At 62.6% G+C, this 23,608-nt stretch overlaps 1 protein-coding gene across 1 annotated transcript; it reads left to right on the plus strand.

Moving 5' to 3' along the window:
* Positions 1-847: 847 nt before the first annotated feature.
* LOC135325551 (class I histocompatibility antigen, F10 alpha chain-like) lies at positions 848-23,524 on the plus strand. Its single transcript, XM_064503663.1, has 9 exons — positions 848-983; positions 7,988-8,094; positions 10,966-10,987; positions 21,382-21,642; positions 21,809-22,077; positions 22,230-22,500; positions 22,582-22,665; positions 22,797-22,829; positions 23,505-23,524. Exons 1-9 carry the CDS (start codon positions 848-850, stop codon positions 23,522-23,524), a joined length of 1,203 nt encoding a protein of 400 aa, XP_064359733.1.
* The last annotated feature ends 84 nt before the right edge of the window (positions 23,525-23,608 follow it).

Consider the following 23,608-nt stretch of genomic DNA (forward strand, 5'->3'; position numbering starts at 1 on the left):
GCAGGGCCCCACAGCAGCCCCCCGCACACGCCAGCCCCATAGCAGGACCCCACGGCCGCCCCACGCACACACCAGCCCCACAGCAGGGCCCCATGGCAGCCCGGTGGCACACGTGTTTGCAAGGCAGCCGCATGGCGATGCCGGGGAGGGGGGCACATGTGTGTGTGGGGGGGGGCGGATGCCAGCGGGGCCATGTGTCCCCCGTCCCCTCCCCTCAGGGACCTAGGCGTCCAGGACCCTCCTCCCCCAGGTGCCATAGGGAACCCCACCCAGGGGACCCAACCCCCATCCCCTCCCCCCGCCAGGGACCGAGGCGTCCAGGTGACCTCCCCCCAAGTGCCCAGGGGACCCCCATCCCCTCCTCCCCTCAGGGGGCCCAGGCGTCCGGGCCCCCTCGACCCTCCCCCAATCCCCCAGGGACCCAGGTGTCTGGGACCCCCTCCATCAGGTGCCCAGGGGATCCCCATCCCCCCGCAGGGACCTAGGCGTCCGGGACCCCCCCCGGGGCTCAGGCGTCCGAGCACCTCCCCTCCCCCCACCCGGGGCGCCCGGCCGTTACCTCAGGGCCGGCTCGGACGCCTGGGTCCCCCCGCCGGGAACTACAACTCCCAGCAGGCCGTGCGGCCGACGCGCCCCCCCCTCTTCCCGGCGTCCAGCGCGCGCGCATTGGGCGGGCGCTGGGGTGGCGGCGCGTCCGCTGGGAGGGGGCGGGCGCTGGGGCGGCGCGGGCGCGGATTGGGCGGGCGCTGGGGCGGCGCGGGCGCGGATTGGGCGGGCGCTGAGGCAGCGGCGGCGGCGGCGCGTGCGCGTGCGCGCGCGCGGGCAGGGGGCGGGGGCGGGCGAGAAGATGGCGACGGAGCGGCTGGAGGCGGCCGCGGGCCCTGGCGCGGGGGAGCTGCCGCCGCCGCCGCCGCCGCCCTACACGGCCTGGGCCCCCGCCGAGCTGCAGGCCACACTGGCCGACATCGACGCCCCCGCGCAGGGTCTGGGGTGGGGGGGGGCGGGACCGGGACGGGGGGGGGCAGGGATGGGGGATGTTTGGGCACAGGGAGGGGGGGTTAGGGACAGACCCTGGGGGCTACTTGGGGACGGGGGGGGGTTGGGGACAGGGATGGGAGGGGACGGGGACGGGGGGGGTTGGGGATAGGGGTAGGAGGGGACAGGGATGGGGGGGAATTTGGGGACAGGGATGGGGGGGTTGGGGACAGGGATGGGGGGAATTTGGGGACGGGGATGGGAGGAACAGGGATGGGGGGGTTAGGGACAGGCCTTGGGGGCTATTTGGGAACAGGGATGGAGGGATGGGGGGTTTTGGGGACAGGGGTATTTGGGGATGGAAGGGGTTAGGGACTGACCCTGGGGGCTATTTGGGGATAGGAAGGGGGGAACAGGGATGGGGGGGTATTTGGGGACGAGGGGGTAGGGATAGGCCCTGGGGGCAATTTGGGGACGAGGGTGGGGACAGGGATAGGGAGGTTTGGGGGATGGGGAGTATTTGGGGATTAGGGGTTTGGGGACAGGGATGAGGGGATATTTGGGGATGGGAGGGGGTTAGGGACAAGTCCTGGGGGCTATTTGGGGACAGGGAAGGGGGGTTGGGGACAGGCATGGGGGGGGGACAGGGATGAGGGGGCTCTTTGGGGACGAGAGTGGTTAGGGACAGGTCCTGGGGGCTATTTGGGGACAGGGAGGGGGGGTTGGGGACAGGCACGGGGGGGGCAGGGATGAGGGGGCTCTTTGGGGACGAGGGGGGTTAGGGACTGACCCTGGGGGCTATTTGGGGATGGGGGGGGACAGGGGGTTGGGGACAGGGAGGGGGGGCTATTTAGGGACTGTGGTGGATTGATTCATGGACTCCGATGTGCTGGATCAGAATCAACTTTATTCAAGCAAGCAAGCCCTTTACATGAGCTCTAGCTTGGATCGGTACTTTCTGGAAGGTCGTGTTCCCATCATCAGTTCTCATCGCGTGCGGCTACTACCTTATCTACATACTGCTATTTATTCCTCCCAAGGCTTTCGGCTCCTTAACTCTTATCTTGTCCAATCCCTCGCTGTCTGCCCCTACATCTCCCCCTTTTTTATTTTCTAAATTAAATATTGCCAGTGCAGTGTGTATTTGTACAGCAAGTACTTGATGCAAAGCCCTTCGAGTCGTTCTCTGCATAAGGCTTATTAAGCAGGGGAGATAGATAGCAAGGGCTAGAAATCTTAGCAAGATTACCAATCCACACGCCAGTACCTTCTTAACCCACGACCCCAAACCTAACATCCAGTCCTGTCCCTCAAAAGGGTTCCACTCTGATTCTATCTACAACTTATTAGTAAGGTCGCGTAGTCGCGGTAAGCTTTTATGAATCGATATTGACCCTGCACGAGGCAGGCAGGTATTGCCAGAAAATGTCCCGACATGGGCTCATCTTAACTGGCTCTCAGTCCTCGTTTGGTGTTTTGAGGGATGCGTCAACAGGTCGAATCAGCCGTGCAGGCATTCAACGAGGCCCGTTACCTGTGGAGACACAAGCATAACCTTTCCCCCACGTTATTAAGTCTACTGGTTCACTCCATTGACCTGTTTCCAGGTTCTTGTAGTGAACCTGAGGCTGTCCTCGCCACGTCGGGTGTGAGAAATGCTTATTAACTGCACTTTGGTCTGTATAACGGTTTAAGAGGTTGAGAACATATAAGGCTTTCCATAGCTGCTCTTGTGGGGAGGCACTGGGGCTATTCCCCCTTTTTAGAGTACGATGGGTACGTTCCACTATTGCCTGGCCAGTTGGGGAATGGGGAATTCTGGTCACGTGAGTGACCCCCCAGGTTTGAGGAAATGCCCGCGTTCGTTGTATGCGGACCATTGTCAGTTTTAATTTGAGTGGGAACCCCCATTGTGGCGAAACAGGCAAGCCAGTGACGACATACATCACGGCTTTTTTCCCCAACATGGGCAATAGCGACAACGTAATGGGAAAAGGTATCTACAGAGACATGGACATATTTCAAATTTCTGAATAAGGGATAATGGGTAACGTCTGTTTGCCAAATACTGCAGGGTTGCAGGCCTCGAGGGTTGGTCCCTAAGTATGGTGGTAACTGGGATAAATTTTGGCAATCAGGGCAAGTTCGAATAATGTTTTGGGCCTAGTCCCTTGTGATATGATAAGTTTTTTGTGGCGCTTTTGCATTTTAGTGCAAAAAAAAACATTGTGGGACAATTTAGCCTGCTGATCCAAAGTCCCTTGCTGGGTTCTGCTGAGTTTTCCTCCTTTGTCAGGAATGGGCAATCCTCCTGACATAGCTGGACCAACCTTTTTTTTTTTTTTTTTTTTTTTTTCTTTAATCACACACTCTCTCTCACTCTCTGGGAACCGCACTCACACCCCCCGAGTCTTTAACTGCTAGGACTGCTGACCCTTCACAGCGGGCGGCTTCTCAGCCGACGGGTGCCCCGGTCGGTTCCCAGGCTATACGCACTCACACACACAGCACTGTTCACGCTCACACCAGTCACAGTGACTCTAGATTTCTGTCTTACAGTTTTGCAGCGCGCCTTATGCTGATCAGGCTGTGCACCCCTTCTCCGGCCAGACCGAGCTGGGACTTATAACCCACTCAAACCGTGGGGATGGGACTTGCACCCGTCCCCCTGGGGATGGGACTCGCCCCCGTCCCCCTGGTACGCCTTACGGTGGCCAGCCCGTGTACCCCCCTGCCTGGTACGACTTACGGTGCTCAGCCCGCGTACCCCTTACAGTGCACTGTTCCCAGACCAGGATTTAGAATTTAGGCGGGAGTTTAAGACTCACCTTTTCGGTGCCTCTCGGTGCCAAAGATCCCAGGTGAACTCACCCGATGGCGCCAGATGATCATTTGGAGATGAGAGGCCCCCGACAGTGGTCGCCTAGGGTCCCATCTGGGTTGCCGAACTGTTATGGAAATTAGGCTTGTCGGCCACTATAACAGGGCCCTAACATGAACTGTCCTACAGTAAGAAGAACTATGCCCTAAATCTGACTAAGAATAACTATAACTAATAACTAGGACTAATGCTCCTAATGGTACCAAATAGCTCTAACCAATAACTATGACTAATGCTACTTAGGATGCCTATAAGAAATAATTGACCCAAGGGGAACTAAAAATAAGAACTCTATCCTACACTTAGCCAAATACCTACGAACTTAGACCCCACCCCCGCAACTGCTCTAAGAATTCTCTAAGTAACTGCCTAAGAACCCACTAAGACTACAATAACTATACCTACACTATCTTCATACTACTTATCTTCCTAATCCTAAAATACTAATAATCCTAACTAATTTATCGCCTGAGGAGAGCTGTGGTAGGGTGGTGGGAGCCGTTCCTGGGTGCTGTCTCCATCCTGCAGCGGAGGTGGAGCGGAGTCCTGGCAGGGAGGTGGCCCCGTGGTTGGCCCTGCCTCTGCCGGGCAGATGTTGGTGCCCGGCAGTCAGGGGCAGGCCAGGAGGTGCCGCGCAGCCCGGCGCTCCTCAGCCTCCAAGGCCGGCGCCTTGGGCTCGGCTCCCCCGGGCTGAGTGCCAGCCCCAGCCTGGTCTTGCTGGGGGGCCGTGCCCTGGCTTGTGGGCAGCAGGGGCCTTCTGCCGGGCTAGCGCCTCCTCCTCCTCTTTGGCCCCTGGGGCAGGTCCAGGGGCTGCGGGGCGGGCTGCCCCTCCACAGGGTCCACCTGCATGGGCTCCTCCTCCTCCTCCGCGGGCTCCACCTCCACAGGCTCCGGGGCGGCTGCGGCACTCGGCAGGAGGGCGGCGCGGCGGTCCCAAACGGTCGGGCCCACTTTCCTCCTGATGCGCAGCGCCGCCTTCCTCCTCATCCACAGCCGCTCCGGCTGGCTCATGGCGGGCAGGAACGGAGAGCACCGTCTTGGCCCTTCTCCCACCAACGGTCTCCCAGCGGCTCTGGAACAGCGGTGCTGAGGTCACTGATGATGACATAGGTGGGCCATGGTGACGGCATGCCTGGTTCTGTCCCCACCTGTGGGGGCCCTGCCGGGCTCTGCCCTGCGGGAGGATCCTGGGGGCTGGAGGGGGACCCCATGGGCAGGGCCTTGGTGAATGTGTGTGTGTGTGTGTGTGACAACTGGGAAACTAGGGGATCCAGGGCCAACGACAGGACTGACTGAGTGTCTAAGGGCAGTTCTTGGAGGGAGCCACAGTGCGGGTGTGTGCGCGTGTGCGTGTGCGTGTGTGTGTGTGAGTGAGGGCCGTGCTGGGCACAGATGGCTCAGTTTGGGAGTAGGGCTCTGCAGGGGCCCTGTGTGTGAGGAGACCACGAGCTGCCCTGGGCCGGGCTCAGCCACTTCCAGCCAACTCTGCAACAGACAACAAGAGCCCATTGCGCACCAGGACTTCAGGCAGTCAGAGGAGCCCATGGTGCCTCTGCTCCAACGTGCTGAAGAACGGGCAGGAGGCACTGCAGGCAGGAGACACAGGAGGAGGCACATGGGAGGAGATACAGGAGACACGAGAGGCCCCCGTGAGGAGAACTGTGATGAACCACGTTTGGAGAAACAAAAGGCAGGAGCTACGTGGCAGGGGACATTGTCAGGCAAATGGCTGGAGTCGCACTCTTGCAAGGAGGTGCTCCATGCTGGAGCTGGTCCTCCTCTGAGGGCACCGTGGCCCGGGGAGGACCCACGCTGCAGCAGGGACAGCCCCGAGGGACCACCGCCCAGGGAGGACCCACGTTGGAGCAGGCACATGCCTGAGGGACAGCTGCCTTGGGGGGAACCCGCGCTGGGGCAGGGGTGTGGCTATTTCCTGTAATGTGACTAGTAGCCCGTGGAAAGCAAGAAACAGAAGAGAACCCTATTCTTTAAACAAACCGTTTCAAGAGTGCTACATGTATGAAAAATAACAGGGTTGTCCAAGGGGAACATTCACTCTTTTACTCCACTCTGGTCCCTGATTCTCTTCACACACTTTCTGGCCATCTTGTGCAAGCTGAAAGCCTCCAGGTTCACAAGCCTTACTCAGGTCCAGGGCAACAACCTCCACTGCTCTCCCCTCAGGCACCAAGCTAGTCATCTCCACGGAGAAGCCTATCAGGCCACCTTTAAGCACAAATACTTAGAGAAGCCGACCCTCCAAGGGATCTTTTCCCATGGCAATGCGCTCCCTCGCCTGCCTTGCAAACTGCTCTTTCCTTGGAGGAGTCTGAAAGTGCCAAAACGTCCTTTCCTTTGGACTCAGGAAAACTGGATGGCCGCTGCAGACACCTTTTCCCCTGGCGCAAGTAGGGATGCCTGGCGTCCTTGCTCGTAGAGTCACTGAGACACAGGTCCCAAGGGCTTTCCCTTGTCAGAAAGGGAATCGCCCTTTGCTGCACCTCCTCCTTCAAGGGGGGCCTCCTCCACCCGCAATAACTGCCATGCATCTGGAGGCAGCAACAGGCAGAAAGGGGTGGGCAAAGAGCCTCCCGCCAGGGGAGACTCTGGGCCAGGGAAAAGGGGGGCCGTGTGCTCCATGGGGGAGTGAGGTGATTCCCACGGACACAACAGCTGTGTGACCTGGGAATAGCGATGGACACCTGGCCCAGGGAGGTGCGTCTCCTTGGGAGGGCCAAGCGCGTGCCAGGGTTTGGGGAGACTCTGCCATCGGTTGCGTTTTTCTCCTGACGAGGAATTAGAGCCTCCTCTTGTGCCTCTGTCTCTCTGCCCCTCGCTTTGTGGATTTCAACGCCTGCAGTCGCATCTACCTCCCTCTCCTGCAGGACCACCTGCTGCTGCGCAGGCAGGCGCACAGCTCGGCAGCAGGGCACAGAGACCAAACCCCTCTGGTGCTCACACCAGCTCACCCGGCGTGTGCAGTCACGGGCAGCTTCCAGCAGCTGCCTTCTGGAGCTCCCCATCAGCGATGCAGGGGACTCCCTGCTTTGACTGCCCGCTTCCACTTCGCTTTGGAAGTCTCACAAAAAGCATCCAGGCCCCACAGCTCTCCCTCCCCAGGCCCTCGGGGATCCTCTCCGGCAGAGACACGGGAAGGTCTCTCCGGGGCAGCTGCTGCCCCCGCGGCAGCACCTCAGCAGCCCCCCGCACGCCTCGCCCAGGCCCCAGGCCGCGCACGCGCAGCTGCTGCTGCCTCCCCAGCGCCTGCGGCCTCCGCGCATGCGCGCAGCCCCGCCCCTCACCCGCCCTGCCCGGGGCGCTCTGCCGCGGGGCCCCGCACTGCGCACGCGCACGCGCACTGCCTCGCCCCGCCCCTGCCCTGCTCGCCCCTCCCCTCCCCTCCCGCCTGTGCAGCCCCGGCAGGCCATGCGCCGCCGCAGCCAATGGGGAGCGCGCAGCAGGGAGGGGCGGGGGGCGGAGCGTCGAGGCGGGAGGTGTCACTCGCATTGGGGGCGGGCAGGTGGGGCGTGTGGGGCAGTGGGTGCTGGTGTGGGGCGGCGGCTGTGGCTGGGTTGAGCTGGGCCAAAGCCTTTCTGAGCGTGGAGGGGATTCGTCAGAGCTGGGGGCAACGGCGCGGAACCGGCCCGTTTCTGCCTTGCTCCGCTTCTGCCGTTGCTGTCTCGGCAGCCTGTGCATTTCTGGAAGGCAGGTAAGGCCTGGAGCTCCGCGAGCCCGCGAGGTGCCCGTGGGCAGAGGCCTGTCCTCTTGCCAGGCTGGGGACGGAGGGGCAGTTTTTGCCAGGAGAGGGTCTGGCTTTGCGAGGAGGCTGTGAAAGGACAGGAGTGCTGTTGGCAGAAGGCTGAGGTGTCCTGGTGCTGCTGCTGGGCTCTGGAGAGGCTCTTGGAAACGCCCGTGTGAGAGCTGGATCGTTTGCTTTCCAGAGCCTGTGATTCCTGCTGCTGAGCTTGGCTTTGTGTTGGGAAGCGCAGTCACGGCCCCTGGTTTCTCACCCCTGGTTCTGCTGGTGCCTGCAGAGCGGGGAAGAGGCTCTGCCGTCGGAGACGCCTTGGTCTCCTGGCTGGGAGGAAGCCCTTGTGGCAAGCCTTTCTTCTGCCCTTCTTTTGTCTCCAGAGCTCTGGTGGGGCCAGCGGAGGGCTTCTGGCTGGAAGTCAGTTAACGTGTCAGCTCTGCAGCCGCCCACTGTGCGGGTTCTCTTGGGATTGGTGGAGGTGGTGGTGGTGGGTGCTGCCTGTGTCTGCTTGGTTTGGAGCGGGTGGGATGGTGGTGAGCTTGTTGACTTCAGGCAGAGCCCATGTTTTTCTTGCTGCCCAGATGCAGCTAAAGTTTGGGAGAGCGTGTGTGAGTGCTACTGCCAAGCGCTGCTGCTGAAGGAGGTGGGGCTCATGTCCTCATTGTCCCTCCGACCTTGATGAGTGCTGGCTTCTGCTTGCATGCTGCCACTGAGCAGCCTTCTTCCTGCCTGCCTTGGAAAGCAGCAGCCAGGCCCCAGCAGGAGCCTGCAGCTGGCAGTTTTGCCCCAGAGCAAGCTCTCCCTCACCGGAGAGCAGAAGCAAAGCGCAGCTGGAGAAGCCGAGTGTGGGGTTTCTCCTCTGGGGCCCTCTCTAGCTGCTCCTGGCAGGGTGGAACAACCCGCCAGAGATGGTGGCATGCTGTGGAGAGTTTCTGCCAGGTGTGGTCCCTCCTCGGAGGTTCTGAGGCTCCAGGGGTTTTTCCCTGCTTGTGCGTCAACTCTCAGCTGGTGGGAGGTGAAGGAGTGGGAGAGGGGGAGACTGGAGAGTGCAAGGCTCTCCTGCAAAGCGCCGCATCTTGCCCCTTTGGAGATCACCCTTAGTGTGCCCTGACAAGTCTAGTCTTCGTTATTGTGTGTGTGAAAGCCCTGCTTTTGTTCCTTTGTTGCTCTCCTGTTTTCAGCCTGTCCAGCTAGCAGGCGTGGGTAACATGTCCGTTCCGGAAAACTACTTGCGTGATGTGGATAAGAAGAGTTTGCATGTTTGGAGACGAGTGTTTCGGGTGGACAAGGTGTTTCTGCTGGAGAAGAATCTCAGCTCTGAGAAGAGCCCGTGGCCTGGTAAGAAGCGAGATTCAAAGCTGGGCTTGCCCCTGTGTCGTAGCGAGGATCTGCTTCACGATTAGTGAAATACAGCTGCATCTTTGGCAGAACTGCCTCCCACTGCAGAGGCAGGAGCCCAGCACGGGCGCACGGGACGCAGAACAACGTCCTGCTGTGCTCATGCCAACTCCTCCTGCTATCTCCTTGTAGTCTGCTCCCACCGTGTCCAGGCAGCTCCCCCAGGACCAAGGAGGCCGGCAAGCAGCACCCACCTCCTCCAGCCAGGTCCACGGCTGCTCTCACTGTTCCTGAAGGCTGTTGGAGACTATTGCAGGTACATGCCCTGGGTTGCTGTAATGACTGTGCTGTTGCAAACGGTGCCAAAGCCCCATTGTGCACATACCGACTCTGCCAAGAGCCCTTAAGCACTCTTCCGTTGACCATTGCTCTTCCTTCCTTCAGATCTCCTTGTGGGCCAAAGGCCTGCTCTACCTTTCCAGTGTGTCCTTGCCTCCTGTACTTGCAGGAAGCAGCCACGGACACTTCCCCAGGGCACTGTTGGCTCTAGCAGCAGGACCTGCTGCATTCTGAGGCTGTGGCAATGCACAGGTCTTTTCTAGACCCTTGGTAGTTGAGATCATTGGTCCTCCCAGACCGCTCAATGGTGTGTGCAGTGAAGGGAGGAGCCGGGCGTAACTTCAGGCCTGCTCACCTTTCCAGAGCCAAACTCTGGCGACAGGCCGGCTGAGGAGAGAGCCCAGGAGTGAGGGTACGACCTGCAGAAAGCCGTGCCCTGGCAGCAGCTGAGACTAATCCTGTGTGCTGTAGCGTTTCTGTGGCCCTGCAGGAAAGCGGCGAGCTGTGTGCGCAGTGGGACCAAAGGCAGAGCCTGGGCTCCTTGTACAGAGAGTGGCAGGAACAAGCAGAGGCCGAATGGGCTGCGTGGGAAGCCTGGTGTACAGGGGAGGCTCCAGAGCCGGCTCAGGTACCGGCCCCATTGGACACCCTTCGGAACAACGGCCATCCTCTGCGTCACGGAGCCGAGGGCGGGAGGTCCTCTGGCCTTGGGGGCAGTGTTGCTGCTCAGTCAATGGGACACTTTGCAACTGCAGCACAACTAATTACCACCCATGGTCTTAGGACTCCCACCCAGCTAGTACTGGATTACAATTGCATCTCCCTTCCCTGCCCAGCACTTAGTGTCTAGGGTGCAATTTGTTCCCTCCCTACTTTGCACAGCCCCTCCAAGGCTTTTGCGCATAGACTGGTGGAGAGTCTGCTGGCTTTTCCGAGGCTGTCAGCATGAGCTTGGGTCTGCAGCTCAGCCTCACTGCCATGTGTACACATCCACACGCTCACTGTTGGAAGATACCCCCGCTGCAGTTTCCCCCGGCCCCTCCTTTCTTCTTTGGAGTCCTCATGCCTCATTTGCTCTCTTTCTGCAACCAGCTTCCCACCTCCTCTCTACCTGCCTCTCTTGCTCCACACAGACTCCTGCCAGACAAACAGCGTACACCTCACTGCTTTTTTCCTTCTTGGTCCCAATCGTGCTGCAGTCACCTCAGGCTGCAGATGCTGCGGAAAGCTCTCTTCTCAGCTGCCTCCAAAAGGCAGGGCCTCTTTTTGTTCTTTGCCTAACAGTTGGCCCCAGAGAAAGACCTCCACCCCAGGGAAGCTTCTTGCAGCATTTGGGAGGATCCAGAGCTGCCCAGAGCTGACAGGAGCAGAAGTACAGCTGAGAGCAGAGCACACCTGGTAGGAGCATTTGGGGAAGGAAAGCAGTAGTTCCCGCCCCACTAATGGCTGTGTGAATCCTGCCGGGTGTTTTTCTGTGAGTGCTGCAGCAGCCAAAGGCCAAGCAGCAGAGGGGTGTCCTGCTGAGGAAAAGTCACGGTGTTATCAAATCCCCCTTGCTGGGCTGCCGGGGGTTGGGGAAGCAGCCAGTGGGGCAGTGAGGCCTGAAGCTGTGGGTAAAACCTGAGTGCAGAAGGGTTTGGATCGCTTGGTGTGCCCTGCCAAACCTAGGGAGGAGCTCATTGGAAGTTCCTCCTCTGCAAATGGCAATTCCCTCCTCCCCATTTCCCATGCTCTCAGTGATGTCAGCAGGAAAGCAGAGGGCCAGCTGGGAATTGCAGTGAAGCCCTGCTCCCACCCTGCCCTTGCCCTGGGGGCCTGTGGTGGAGAGGTTCCTGGTTGCCCAGCTCCTGCTGCCGGGTGCTTGCCAGAGGGCCTCTGGGAAAGGGCTCCTCTCTTCCCAGTCTGGTTTGCAGACAGTCAGTCGCTCCTTCTTGGCAGGGCTTTGGCCGTAAAGAGACTTGGGCTCCCCACCCTCCCGCCCAGCCGAGGAGAAAGGAGCACAGGCAGAGGTGGAAAAGCCTCCCCCCACCCCGTGGAAGAGAAGAAAGCAGCAGCCAAGCTGGAGACAATCCAGCCCCAGTAAGTGTGTGCTGAGCCTAGCCCCAGCCTGGGGCGGTCGAGTGTCCCTGACCCCCCACAGGGTGTAATGGCTCCAAATCCCTGGGGCCTGGGGTTGCGGACAACACCCTTGGCATTCTGGTGACACAGGAATGGCCTGGGTTACACCTCCCTCCTCCCAGGTGTTATGGAAATTAGGCTTGTCAGCCACCATAACAGGGCCCGACCCTAGGTTCCCACAGAAAAGTTCAGAGCCAAATCAAAGCAAATTAAATAATTAAATTTTAATGACGCACATGCAGTCATTACAGCTCGAGCTGGGTGCCTCCGAAGAGGGACCCCGAGCAAAGAAATCCCTGGGCAATTATACTTTCCAGTCTAACCTCTCCACCCCTCACGCGGTAGTTTGGACCAATAGTAATATTTAGGTCTGGGGTCTCCTGCTCCTTATTGGGTCTCATCCCTGTCCCTAGGCAGGCTGTTTATCTTTACTGTTGAGGTTTCTGCTGACAGATGTGTCTTGATTCCTCGGGTCCCGCCCTTGTCTCTCAAGGCCCTGACAGAGAGGTGTTGTTCCAGCAATTAGCACTGCCCCAGCAGTGACAGTAGGTGTTATCTCCCAAGGTCCTGATGAAGGGGATATAATCCAGACCCCAAGATAGTCCAGACCCCCCAAATTAACACTGTTTCAGCAGTGAGAGGAGGCTTTGTTTCCCAGGGTCCTGGCACCCAACGAGGCCTTATTTCAGAGCCTTGACATCCTCCCTCCCGGAGTGTGAAGCACAGGAATGCAGACTGCTTGCAACTCCCTTATCATTCCAGTTTGAACCAGCTCTCAGGCCCTTTTCTTACTGAACTAGGTAAAAGTTCACTATTTAATCTAAGTGCGGCCTAAGGCTTCAACAAATTTAGCTCCTCATGCTAAGCAAGTTTTAGAGAAGTCGTGCTAAGCGGCTACCTCTAGACAGTTTTAATTTGCTATTCCTTGACACAAGGATCCTGCCTGGAAAGTACCAATTGTGATGACATGGCTCTAGGCCTGGCAGGGCAGGTGGGGTTTTTCCTGCATGCTGCCAGTGAGGGGAATGGGCTTGAGCAGCAGTGCTTGGATCCAGCAGGTCAGCCCCTGGGCGTGCAGCTGGTGCTGGCAGCAGGGCTTTGGTTTCATGAGCGTGGGCCCCTCTTTGTGCATGAAGGCTGGCGTGGAGAGATGGTCCCCACGTGCCCCCGGGGGCAAAAGCAAGAAAAGCCCAAGCCCCGTGAGTAGGAAGAGGTGCACAGGTGAGGGCAGGGCCTGCTTGCCCCGGTGGCCTGGCGGTCCAGCAGCTGGACGTCCCGAAGGCGAGCCAGCAGCGAGGCACCAAGGCTGGGGGGTGTCACGCTTCATCAGGAAGCAGAGTGTGCCCGTGTGCTGCCGTGAGGCTCAAGCCGGTGGCCAAGGTGGTGAGGAGAGCCCAAAAGTTGGCGCCCCTGAGGGGAGAGGAGGATGCATGGAAGAGTGAGGAAGGGATGGTGTGGGAGGGCAAGGCAAAGGTGCAGGGTGATGTGGAGCAAAGAAAGCCTGGAGGGGCCCAGCGCAGTGCGTGCACGCCAACAGGGAAGTGCTTAGAGAGCAGCAGTCTGGAGAAATCAATCTCTGGCACCTTTTGTGGGAAATCTGCAGAGCCGGGCACCTGTCTCGGGGGTCTGTCCGCTAATGCCTGCAGCCTGGGGACCAGACAGGAGCACTTTGCAGTCTGTGTGCAGCTGCGGGCCTGCAGCGTGGCATGCCTGGAGCGCTGCGGTGGATGGCTGCAGCCTCTTTGGGAAGGCCCGTCTGGGAAGGTGCGGAGGGGCAGTTGGCCTTTCTGTGAGAAAGCAGCGGGAATGCAGGAAGCTCTGCCTAGGGCTGGACGGTGAGGCATATGGGTGAGGCTTCGTGGCCCGAGCAAGAGGAGTGGTCTTGCAGTGGCTGGCTGTGTGCTCTAGAGGGCCTGAAGAAGGGCAGCATCTGCACGGTCTGGGAGGCAGAGAGGTGGGGAGAGGAAAATTCCTGCTGCGGCACAGATGGCAGCTCGGAGCTGGGCTCAGAAGCTGGCACCAGAGGCTTGGAGGCAAAGCCCTGGTGCTGGAGGTGCCCCCGGTGAGCAGCAAGGCCTTGTGATGTCGGTGCTAGCACGGTCACCAGCAAGGCCTTGTGATGCGGGTGCCCTGGTCACAGCAGGAGGTGGTCACGGGGGTCCCCATGGCAACGTGCAGGGCTTTGTGATGGGGTGGCATCGTGCCCCCAAGGCCATTGTGATGGGGCGGTGCCCGTGGTGACCGAGTCCGTGCTGGGAGCAGAGCCCCTGGGTGTGCCCTCTGAGGAGAGCAGCTCGCTGAGGAGGGAGCAGCTCTCTTGAGGGCCAGAGTGGCAGGTGCGCAGGAGAAGCTCCTGCAGATGGACAAGGGGCGGCAGGCGAATGCCGGCTCCCAGCCCGTGGATGGGCTTTCTGTGAGGCCGAAGCGCAGAAGCAAGGTGAGCGGTGGGGCTGGAGGGAGAGGCAGGCAGCAGGGCCGGGAGCCGCACGGAAAGCGTGAGGACGGTGGGGAAGAGGAGGTGGGGCAAGCGAGCCAGGCCTGATCTTCTCTGGCCAGGGGGTATTTCTTGCTGGTGCTGGGGGTTTTCTGGTGCGCAAAGCACACCGACCGGGATGCTGCAAGGCCCAAATGGAGCCTGTGAGCTGTGCTGAGGGTCAGAGAGCACCTCTGGGCTTAGCGCAGCTGGGCCGTGCTCGGCCCCGAGCTTCCCTTCGACGTGGGGCTGGGCTTTCCTGTGCCTGAGGGGCCGCTTGTACGAACGCAACCACCTCCATCATGGGCTTCCTTCTCCCTGCAGGGGGGCCAGCGGGAGCTGCGCGCAGCGCTGCAACGCATCCCGACCCTGACTTCGTCGCACCGAAGGGACAGGCAGCCGTTGCTGCCCGGCCCACAGAGCTTGCAAGGCCTCGAACACCTCATTGCAGAGGTACCGAGCTGAGCAGCGATGGTGGCAAAGCCTCTGCCTGCCTGGCTGCAGCTGCGGAGAAGCAGGCGGGAAGCGGTGGGAGAGACCAGGAGGTCTCAGGCTCCTCAGGGGAACTGCCTTTGCCCCTGTCCTGCGCAGTGCTGATGAGCCCTGTCCCCATGCAGCCTTTGGGAGCAGGGTGGGAGCTGCCTGCGTGGCAGAGCGCTGCCGCTGTTGAGGGCATCAGAGGTGCTGGAAATTGTGGGAAGGATGGAGAGTGGGGGCGGGGGCTGGGGGGGAGAAAGGGCTGCAATCACTTTCCTGTCTCCTGGGCTTGGATTGCAGACGGTGAAGGACACTGCCAGAGATGTTCTCATCGCAGCGTTCAAGAGAGAAACGGAAACACTCCATCTGCCCAGCTTAGCACCTCGTGCACCCAAGGCAGCTAGGCAGCTCCTTGGAGGCCTGGAGGCCTCTGCAGCTAAAACGGCAGGATCTGCCCGTGGAACCAAGCTGCCTGCTCTGGAGACATCCTGCAGATCTTCTGCAAGAGGCAGGGCCAAAGCCAGGGAGCAGCTGCCGCCTCTTAGTGCTGCTGTGATGTGTCTGGAGTGCAGGAAGAGCCTGGCAGAGGAAGGTCTACAGGCAGTGCCTCTTCCTTTGCCTGCCCTTCAACAAGGCAAGCGGGAGGCTGGGGCTCTGCCCCGGGCACTTCAAGCTCCTGTCCACTGCTTGCCTGAGGCCAGGGCTGGGTCTTCCGTGCTGGGAAAAACAAGGCTGCTGCGAGCTGATGGTGCCAGGACAAGTCTTCCTGTGCAAAGCCGGCAGCTGCCAGGAGGCACCTCCTTTGTTGCGGGAGCACAGAGCATTCCTCAAAGGCAGATGCGAGGCATGCCAGCATGCAAGGAGCAGCATGAGCCGTGGCCAGGCTGCCTGACAGAGCCAAGGCTGCCACCGTTGCTGCTGAGGGTGGCTTTTTCGAGAACTGTCGAAGGACTGTGCCAGGAGCTAGGTAGCCAGGTGCTGGCAGCTCCCAGAGATGCCTGTGCGCAGGAGACCAAGGCACAATGGTTGGAGACGATGGCGCACAGGCAGGACTTGGTGCGGAGCAAGGCCTCAGCGTCCCAAGGTGTTGAGCTGCAGCCTGCAGAAGGGCAAGTTTCCCCCGCTGAGAATCCCCAAGGAGAATCAGCCTCTTCTGGCGTGGGGGAGGTCCCGCAGTGGGAGACAATGGCCAAAGGTGTTTCACAGCAGGTTGGGCTCAGCAGCCCCCACTTCGCAGAGGTGCCACCCAGCTCTGCCAAAGCCGTTGCTGGCAGTTGCCCCAGTGAAATGGTCACAGCAGAGTCCTCCTGGCCTTCCTGGCCTGAGCCTGCTGGCCTTGTCCAGAGCATCCTTGCAGATGCGTGCATGGAATTGAGGGCTGAGAGCCAGAGACTTGCTGCACACAGCCCTGTAGCACCTTCTGCAGCTCTGGAATCCACAGGCCTTGAGCTCGTGTCTGCAGCCTGGAGCTGTGCTGATGACATGAGTCTTGGACGTGACCGGCAGCTGGTGCAGCCTGATGTGGACAAAGGCACAAAGGAGCTCAGTGCAGCCGTGCCACGGAAGATATCGGCACACGCCCTTGGTCCAGCAGCAGTGGCAAAGAGAGCCCAAGAGGAGAGCAGCGAGCATGGCAAAAGCACAGCTGCCACAGCTCTGCAAGGGCCTGATGCCCACACTCGTGATGGCAAAAGGAAGGTCACGGGGGCCGGTGCACCAGCTTCCCTGGGCAGTGGCCATGGACTGGTCACACTGGGATGGCAGCTTGCAGTGCAGAGGCCCAAACAGCAGCCTCTGGGCATCATCTGTCGCCTTCGAGGCACGCCGCTGCACATACACCCCGACAACCCCGCGCAGTATCTCGCCGTGCTCTCAATCAAAACAGAGACGCTGGAGGAGCTCGACAGGAGCTGCGTGGCGCGCACCGGGCAGAGCTTGGCCCAGCTGCGAGAAGCCTGTCTGGAGAGGAAGGAGCCGAGGCCAAAGGAGAGTGAGGGCAAGGAGCGGAAGGGCAAGGGGAAACGTTTCTCCCTGACAGCATCGGGATGCCTCAATGTTCGCCCCAAGGAGGTGAGTGCAAAGGGTGGGCCGCGGCAGATGGTGACCCTCCGTGTGCTGGGGCCAGCCGCTGCGCCCTGCTGCAACAGCGTGATGGTGGCAGTGCTGGCAGGGCTGCGGGGGGCATTGCTGGTGGGAAAAGCAGCTGCCTTCACAAATCTCCCTCTCTGGCTTCAGCTCTGTGCCAGAAACTCCTTCTATAACCTGTGGCAACCGGAGGTGACGCGAGTGGAGCTCCTGAAGGACGCGAGGTCCAAGTGGGAGGTGCAGGAGCGGCTGTACGCCCATGCGCCCAGGAGGGAGCTGGGAGCTGGGAAGAGAGTCCGGGGAGCGCCGGAGGATGCTGGCGTGGAGTGGAGCGATGAGGAAGAGGACGTTGATGAAGAGCCTTTGCAATGGGAGGAGCTGGAGAAAAACACGGCCTTGGTCATGAGCTGGGTCAGACCGAGCCTCAGGAGCCTCTTGGCAGACCCAGAGCCGTGCCCTGAGGAGGTGCCCTGCTCCCCCGTTGTGAAGGGCAGAGATGCTGCCAGGGAGGCAGCTGGTGACCTGCAGAGCACGCCTCTGGCCCCAGCAGTGCCCCGAGGAGCCGAGGCAGCGGCATCTCCTTTGGCAGGAGGCTGCCAGGATGCGGGGGGCAGTGTGCCTCTGGCCCCATCGGCCAGCACAGGGACAAAGGCGGAGGCCTCCCCCGCAGCCAGAGGCCCTGAGGATGCAGGGGAAAATGCTCCTCTGCCTGCATCGCTTCCCGCAGAGGCTGCGCCAGAGGCCTCCCACTTGTGCGGAGGCCCTTGTGGGGAGAGCAACAGCCTGCCTCTCCAACCACCATTGCCCGAAGAAAGCGCAGCAGAAGGCTCTGCCCTGGCCGCAGGCCTTCCTCACCAGGTGAGCAAGGAGCCTGGCGTCGGCACCCACCACCCAAGGGAGGTGCGGTGTGAGCAGTGTCTGGGGTGTGCAGGGTGGGTGAGAAGAGCTGCCCCATCGCATGTGTCCCCCGCGGCCGTGGGAGAAGCTGTCCCCCCAGCCCTTTGCCCTCTGCACTCTCTGCCCTGGGGAAGATGCCTGGTGCTCTGCGTTTCCAAGTGCCAGAGGCCCAGGGCTGACGTGCCCTCCCCGGCCTGCACAGCACCCAGCCCTGGGGCATGGATGCTGAGCGAGGAGGGCAGGGGCAGCCCCAGCAGCAGCCGCCTCCCACAGCCAGCGAGCCAGCCCCCTTGTGCCACGCACCCGGCCACCTCCATCCCCCGCTGCCCGTCGTGGCCCCCGGCCCAGCCCTGCTGCTACAGCCCCAAGACAAGCCTTGTGCCACTGCCCAGCCAGCTGCATGTGCCTCCCCTTGGGGCTCGTGGCCACTCACAGCATCCCCCCACCCCAGACCCTTTCCCCCCTCACATATCCCAGGGCACCAGGATGCTGAGCATGGCCAGCTGATACCACACAGGGGTGTGTTGCTGCTCTCCCCATGCAGGTTGCCTGGGAGCCCAAAGAGGAGCACAAGTCGTCGTCTTCCCTCAGGCCCACGCCAGAGGTGGACTCAGGTAGGTACCCAAGTCGAGAGCCGTTCTGGGGACGGCACAGCGAGCGGCACTGAGGCTGGCAGCAGGAAGCACCCAGGGGCTGGCCATGCCGAGGCCAGGAGCCCTCGGGAAAGCCCTTGGTGCCAGGGACAGGCGGGTGCTTGCCCTGCGCCTGCCCAGCCCCTCGCCCACGGCTCTCCTTCCTCCACAGGCATCACCGCCCTCCCGCATGCTGCGCCTTCCAGGCGATGGCCGTCGCGGCTCAGGGCAGCGCTTCGGGCTCTCCGCAGAGCTTTTAGCTGCCGCTGTGTCTCAGGGCAGTGAGAGGAACAGCGCGATCATGCAGCTGCCAGACAGGTCGCCCGAGATGGGGCATGGCAAAGAGGCAGAGCGATGGAGGCTCCCTCCTGGCTGCTACAGCAATGCTGCCGCATCGTGTCCCACAGCCCATGTTCTGCTCCAAATAAACCCTCAGCAGCTGTTCCCGCCGTGTTACTTGGTGTCAGGGAACTGTCAGGAGAAAGACTAGTGCAGGCGCTGCCAAGGAAGGCAGTCAGGGCTGCAGAGAAAGCCCTACAAGCAGTCGCAGAGTGAGAGAGCAGCTGGGGTGGGAAGGGTCTTCTGGAGGTGTCTGCTGCAACCTCCTGCTGCAAGTGGAGGCAAGCAGAGGAGGTTTTGCAGGACCTGTCAGGGTCGAGCTCTGACCGTCTCTGGCGATGGATTCCCGCACGGCCCTGGCACCCTGCTCCAGTGTTGCACCACCATTTGGCTTCCAAGGCCATTTGCAGTCTCTGAGGGGAATTTTCCCTGCCGCAAGCTGTGCCGTTGCCCTTGTCCTGTCCCCAGGCCCCTCAGGACGTCTCTGGCTCCATGCTCTCTGCACGCTCCCGTTAGGCACTTGCAGGCAGCAGTGAGATCCCCCTACGCCTTCTCTTCCGCCGGCTGCACCAAGCCAGCACCCTTGGCCTCTGCTCCTGTGTGCTGTGCTGCAGCTGCCAGGCAGCTTGGGGGCCTGCGCTGGGCTTGCTGCAGTGTGGCCCTGTCTGCGTGGGGCAGGGGGCTGGGGATATGGGTGCAATGGGCCAGGGGGCTGGGGATAGGGTGCAATGGGGCGGGGGATGGGATATGGGTGCAATAGGGCGGGGGCCTGGGGATGTGAGTGCAATGGGGCAGAGGGCTGGGGATATGGGTGCAATGGGGCAGGGGGGGCTGGGGATACGGGTGCAACGGGGCGGGGGGCTGGGGAGGTGGGTGCAATGGGGCAGGGGGCTAGGACCATGGGTGCAATGGGGCGGGGAGGCTTGGGATATGGGCGCAATGGGGCAGAAGCCTGGGGACGTGGGTGCAATGGGGCAGGGGGCTGGGACCATGGGTGCAATGGGGGTGGACACCTGGGTCCATGGGTGGTGGTGGGTGTTGATGTGACCTCACGCCTGCGTCCATGGGTGGTGGTGGGTGTTGATGTGACCTCATGCCTGAGTCCAGGGGTGCAATGGGGGTGGACACCTGGGTCCATGGGTGGTGGTGGGTGCTGATGGGGTGGCCACCTGGGCCCATGGGTGACAACACGGGTGCAATGGGGCTGGACACCTGGGTCCATGGGTGGTGGTGGGTGCTGATGGGTGGCCACCTGGGCCCATGGGTGATAACACGGGTGCAATGGGGCTGGACACCTGGGTCCATGGGTGGCGGACGGTGCTGATGGGGTTGGACACCTGGCTCCATGGATGGGTGTGGGTGCTGATGGGACTGGATGCCTGGCTCCAGGGGTGCAACGGGGCTGGACGCCTGGGTCCCCGGGCAGCTCCTCACCCATGGGTGCCACCTTGGGCAGGTTTCCACATCTTCCAGTAGACCTATGGGTGCAGGGGGTGGGCTGGGGGCCACCTACCAGCACTCGGCCTTCGATGGGCGCCACTCCCTGAGCTCCCACTGCTGGCCCCGTGTCCCCATCACCATGTCCCCGTGGTCTCCTGTCCCTATCCCTGCCCCCGTCCCTGCATCCTCGGGTCCCCATCTCCACCGCCGGGTCCCCGTCCCTTGGCTGAGCCAAACTCCATCCCCGGAGCTGACCCCTGTCCCCACCGTGTCCCCCCATCCCTGTGACAGAGCCAACTCCATCAGCATCCCCACAGCATCCCCGTCCCCACAGTGTCCCCATCCCCACAGCATCCCCATTCGCCTGCCGTCCTCGTCCTCACCACGTCCCCATCCCCGTGGTGTCCCCGTCCCCCTGCCCCTGCGACAGAGCCAACTCCATCTCCAGCCCCACGGCGTCCCCGTCCCCACGGTGTCCCTGTCCCCACCACGTCCCCCTGCCCGTGACAGAGCCAACTCCATCCCATCCCAATGGTGTCCCCGTCCACACATCGTCCCCAACCCCACATCATCCCCATCCCCACAGTGTCCCCCTGCCCCTGTGACAGAGCCAACTCTATCTCCATCCCCACATCGTCCCCATGCCCACGGCATCCCATCCCCACATCGTCTCCATCCCCATGGCGTCCCATCCCCACATCGTCCCCATCTCCACATCATCCCCATCCCCACATCATCCCCGTCCCCCCAGTGTCCCTGTCCCCACATCATCCCCATCCCCACATCATCCCTGTCCCCCCAGTGTCCCCGTCCCCACATCATCTCCATCCCCACATCGTCCTCGTCCTCCCACATCGCTGCCGCGCTCCCGCCCACCACGCGCTCCGCGGAGATCTGCCCGGTGCCCGGTGGCGTCACCACTGCCGCGCCGCGCCATTGGCGGGCGGCCGCCGGCGGGGCCAATGGCTGTGCGACAAGGCGGGGCGGGAGTCGCGGCTCGGCCCTGCGCAGCGCCCTCCGCGCGCGCCCTCGCTGTCGCTTCTCCCAACCTGCCGCGCCGGGATCTGCCCAGCGCCTGGTGACGCCTGGGTCGACGCGAGCCGCTATTGGCGGGTGGGACAGAGCGCAGCCAATGGCGGTGCGCCGCAGCGGAGCCAATGGTGGCGCGGGGGCGTGGCCCCCGTGGGCTTCGGCGCTGTGTGAGGGCGGCAGCAATGGCAGCGAGGAGGCCGGAGCGGGGCGGGTGATGGGGCCGGGGCTGCTGCTGGCGCTGGCGCTGCTGCAGGGGGGCGGCGGCGAGTGGTGAGTGCGGGTGGGGACCCCGGCCCCCCTCTGCCCTCCCTTGCCGCCGGGCTCCCCGTCAGCGGCCCCACGGACCGGTCTGTAACCGCCCCCGGGTGGTGCTGCCCCCCCGACCTGCCCCCCGGGACATGCTACCCCCCTGGACACCCCCGGGATGTGCTGCCCCCCCGGAGCCCCCCAACCTGCTCCCCCAGGACGTGCTGCCCCCCCAACCTGAACCCTGGGACATGCTGCCCCCCCGACCCGCCCGTCTTGTCCCCCCAGGACATCTTGATTCCCCAGATGCCCCCCAATGTGCCCCCCCGGCCCCTCACTGCACCCCGTGTCCCTGCAGGCCCCCACTCCCTGCGCTACTTCAACACCGCCGTGACAAAGCCCAGCCCGGGGCTGCCCGCCTTCATCTCCGTGGGTTACGTGGACGGAGAGCTCATCGATCGCTACGACAGCGAGATGCAGAGAGTGGTGCCGGGCGCGGCCTGGATGGAGCAGGAGGGTCAGGACCACTGGGACGAGGAGACCCGGATCAATCAGGACTGTCAGGAGACTTTCCGTGTGTACCTGGACACGCTGCAGAAGCGCTACAACCAGAGTGGGGGTGAGCACGGGCCGGGGCTCCAGGGGCCGGGCCGGGGCTCCCGGCGGCAGCCGCTCGCCGTCAGCGCTGCGGGCTGCGGGGCTGGGGTGCCCCTGGCCCTGCGCTGGGTGCCGGGTCCGAGCCCCTCTGCTGCCCCTGAGCCCCCGTCTCCCTGCTTGTGTCTCAGGGTATCACACTGTGCAGCGCACGTACGGCTGTGACCTCCTGGAGGATGGCGGGACCCGGGGGTTTATGCAGCTTGGCTACGACGGGAAGGACTTCATCGCCTTTGACAAGGACACGCTGACATTCGTCACGGCGGATGCTGCTGCGCTAATCACGAAGAGGAAGTGGGAGGCTGAGAATGAGCCTGAGCGCTGGAAGCACTACCTGGAGAACAGCTGCATCGAGGGGCTGCGGAGATACGTGGAGCACGGGAGGGCCGCGCTGGTGAGGGCGAGGCGGGACCCCCCGGACACGGGGACGGGCCCCGGGCTCGGTGCTGGGCCCAGGCGCCCGAGGGCGCTGCTGGCGGCGCGGTGCAGCGTGTGCATCCGGGCCTGGGCGCGAGCTGCCTGACCTCCCTCCCTCGCGCCGTCTCCCCAGAGCGCCCCATGGTGAGAGTGTCGGCCAAGGAGAGCCACGGCTTCGTGACCCTGTCGTGCCGGGCTCACGGCTTCTACCCGCGGCCCATCAGCATCAGCTGGCTGAAAAAGGGCCGCATCCAAGCCCAGGAGACCAAGCGGGGCAGCGTCACGCCCAATGGCGACGGCACCTACCATGCCTGGGCCAGCATTGAGGGCCTCCCCGCAGAGAAGCACGAGTACCAGTGCTGCATGGAGCATGCCAGCCTGCCGGAGCCCGGCCTCTTCTCCTGGGGTGAGCGCGGGTGGCCGGAGCTCGCGGAACGCCTGCTGGGGGCAGCTCCCGGCCCCTGCTCCTGGCCCCGCTCTCTTCCAGAGCCGCCGAGCTCCCTGCTGCCCATTGTCCTTGGGGCGGTCATCGCTGTGGTGGTTGTCATCGCGGTCTGGAAGAGCAGATGGGGTAAAGCTCCAGGGCCGAGGAGGCGGGGGGAGGGAGGCCGGGAGGAGAAGGGGCTCGAGCTGGAGCCCTGGGGCCGGAGCAGAGCCGGGCCGTGAGGGGCCACGTGGCCTGATGCCTCTTTCTTCCCGCAGGGAGGAAGGAGCAGGGGTACGTGATTGCCAAAGGTGAGTGCCGGGGCCGCTCTGTCCCAGGCCGCGCCTGGCAGTGGGGCGGCGTTTGCTCTCTCGTTTCTGGCGGCCGCGGGGCTGGCGCGTCCCGTCCCCCACCTGCCCCCATCTCCCCTCTTCCGTGCCCCGCAGCTTTTCCCCGGCTGCAGGGCAGGGAAAGGGTTGGCGTCCCGCCGCTGGAGGCTGAGGTGCCCGGGCGCTGCCCTCTGCTCCTGGCGCCTGTGAGGCGGCTCCAGGGCTGAGTCCCGGCCCAGCGGGCTCTGCCCTGGCCCGGCTTTGCCCGCGGCTGGTGCGGGGCCCGCAGTGCCACTGGCACGGGGCTGGGGCTCACTGCCGCTCCTCTCTCACAGGCCACGACGGGGCATCCAGCAGCTCCAGAATGGGTCAGAGCTGGTGATGGCAGCGGGGCGGGGGGCCCCGGCCCAGCGCGATACCAGGCTGGCACCCGCCATGGGGTTGCCGGCCGGCCGGGCGCTATGGCTGGCTTCCTGGGGGCTTCTGCCTGCTCCCCTGGCTCTGGGAGGGGGGATTTAGCCCCGCAGCACAGCTCCCATGGGGGACGGTGACGTGGGGCTGGGACCTGCAGGACAGGGCGCGCACGGGGGTGCGGGTGTACCCCCCTGCCCCCCACACCTCTGCCTTTATTGATTTTTTCCTCTCTTGTCTTTGCAGGAAGCAATGCCGCCATTTAAGCGCTCCATCCTGGTAAGCGAGGAGCCGCGGCCGGACCCGGCAGCGTGGGCAGCGGGGGCCCAGCCCGCCCAAGCGCCTGCCGT

Source organism: Dromaius novaehollandiae, unplaced genomic scaffold (assembly GCF_036370855.1).
Source record: "Dromaius novaehollandiae isolate bDroNov1 unplaced genomic scaffold, bDroNov1.hap1 HAP1_SCAFFOLD_31, whole genome shotgun sequence".
NCBI lineage: Eukaryota > Metazoa > Chordata > Aves > Casuariiformes > Dromaiidae > Dromaius > Dromaius novaehollandiae.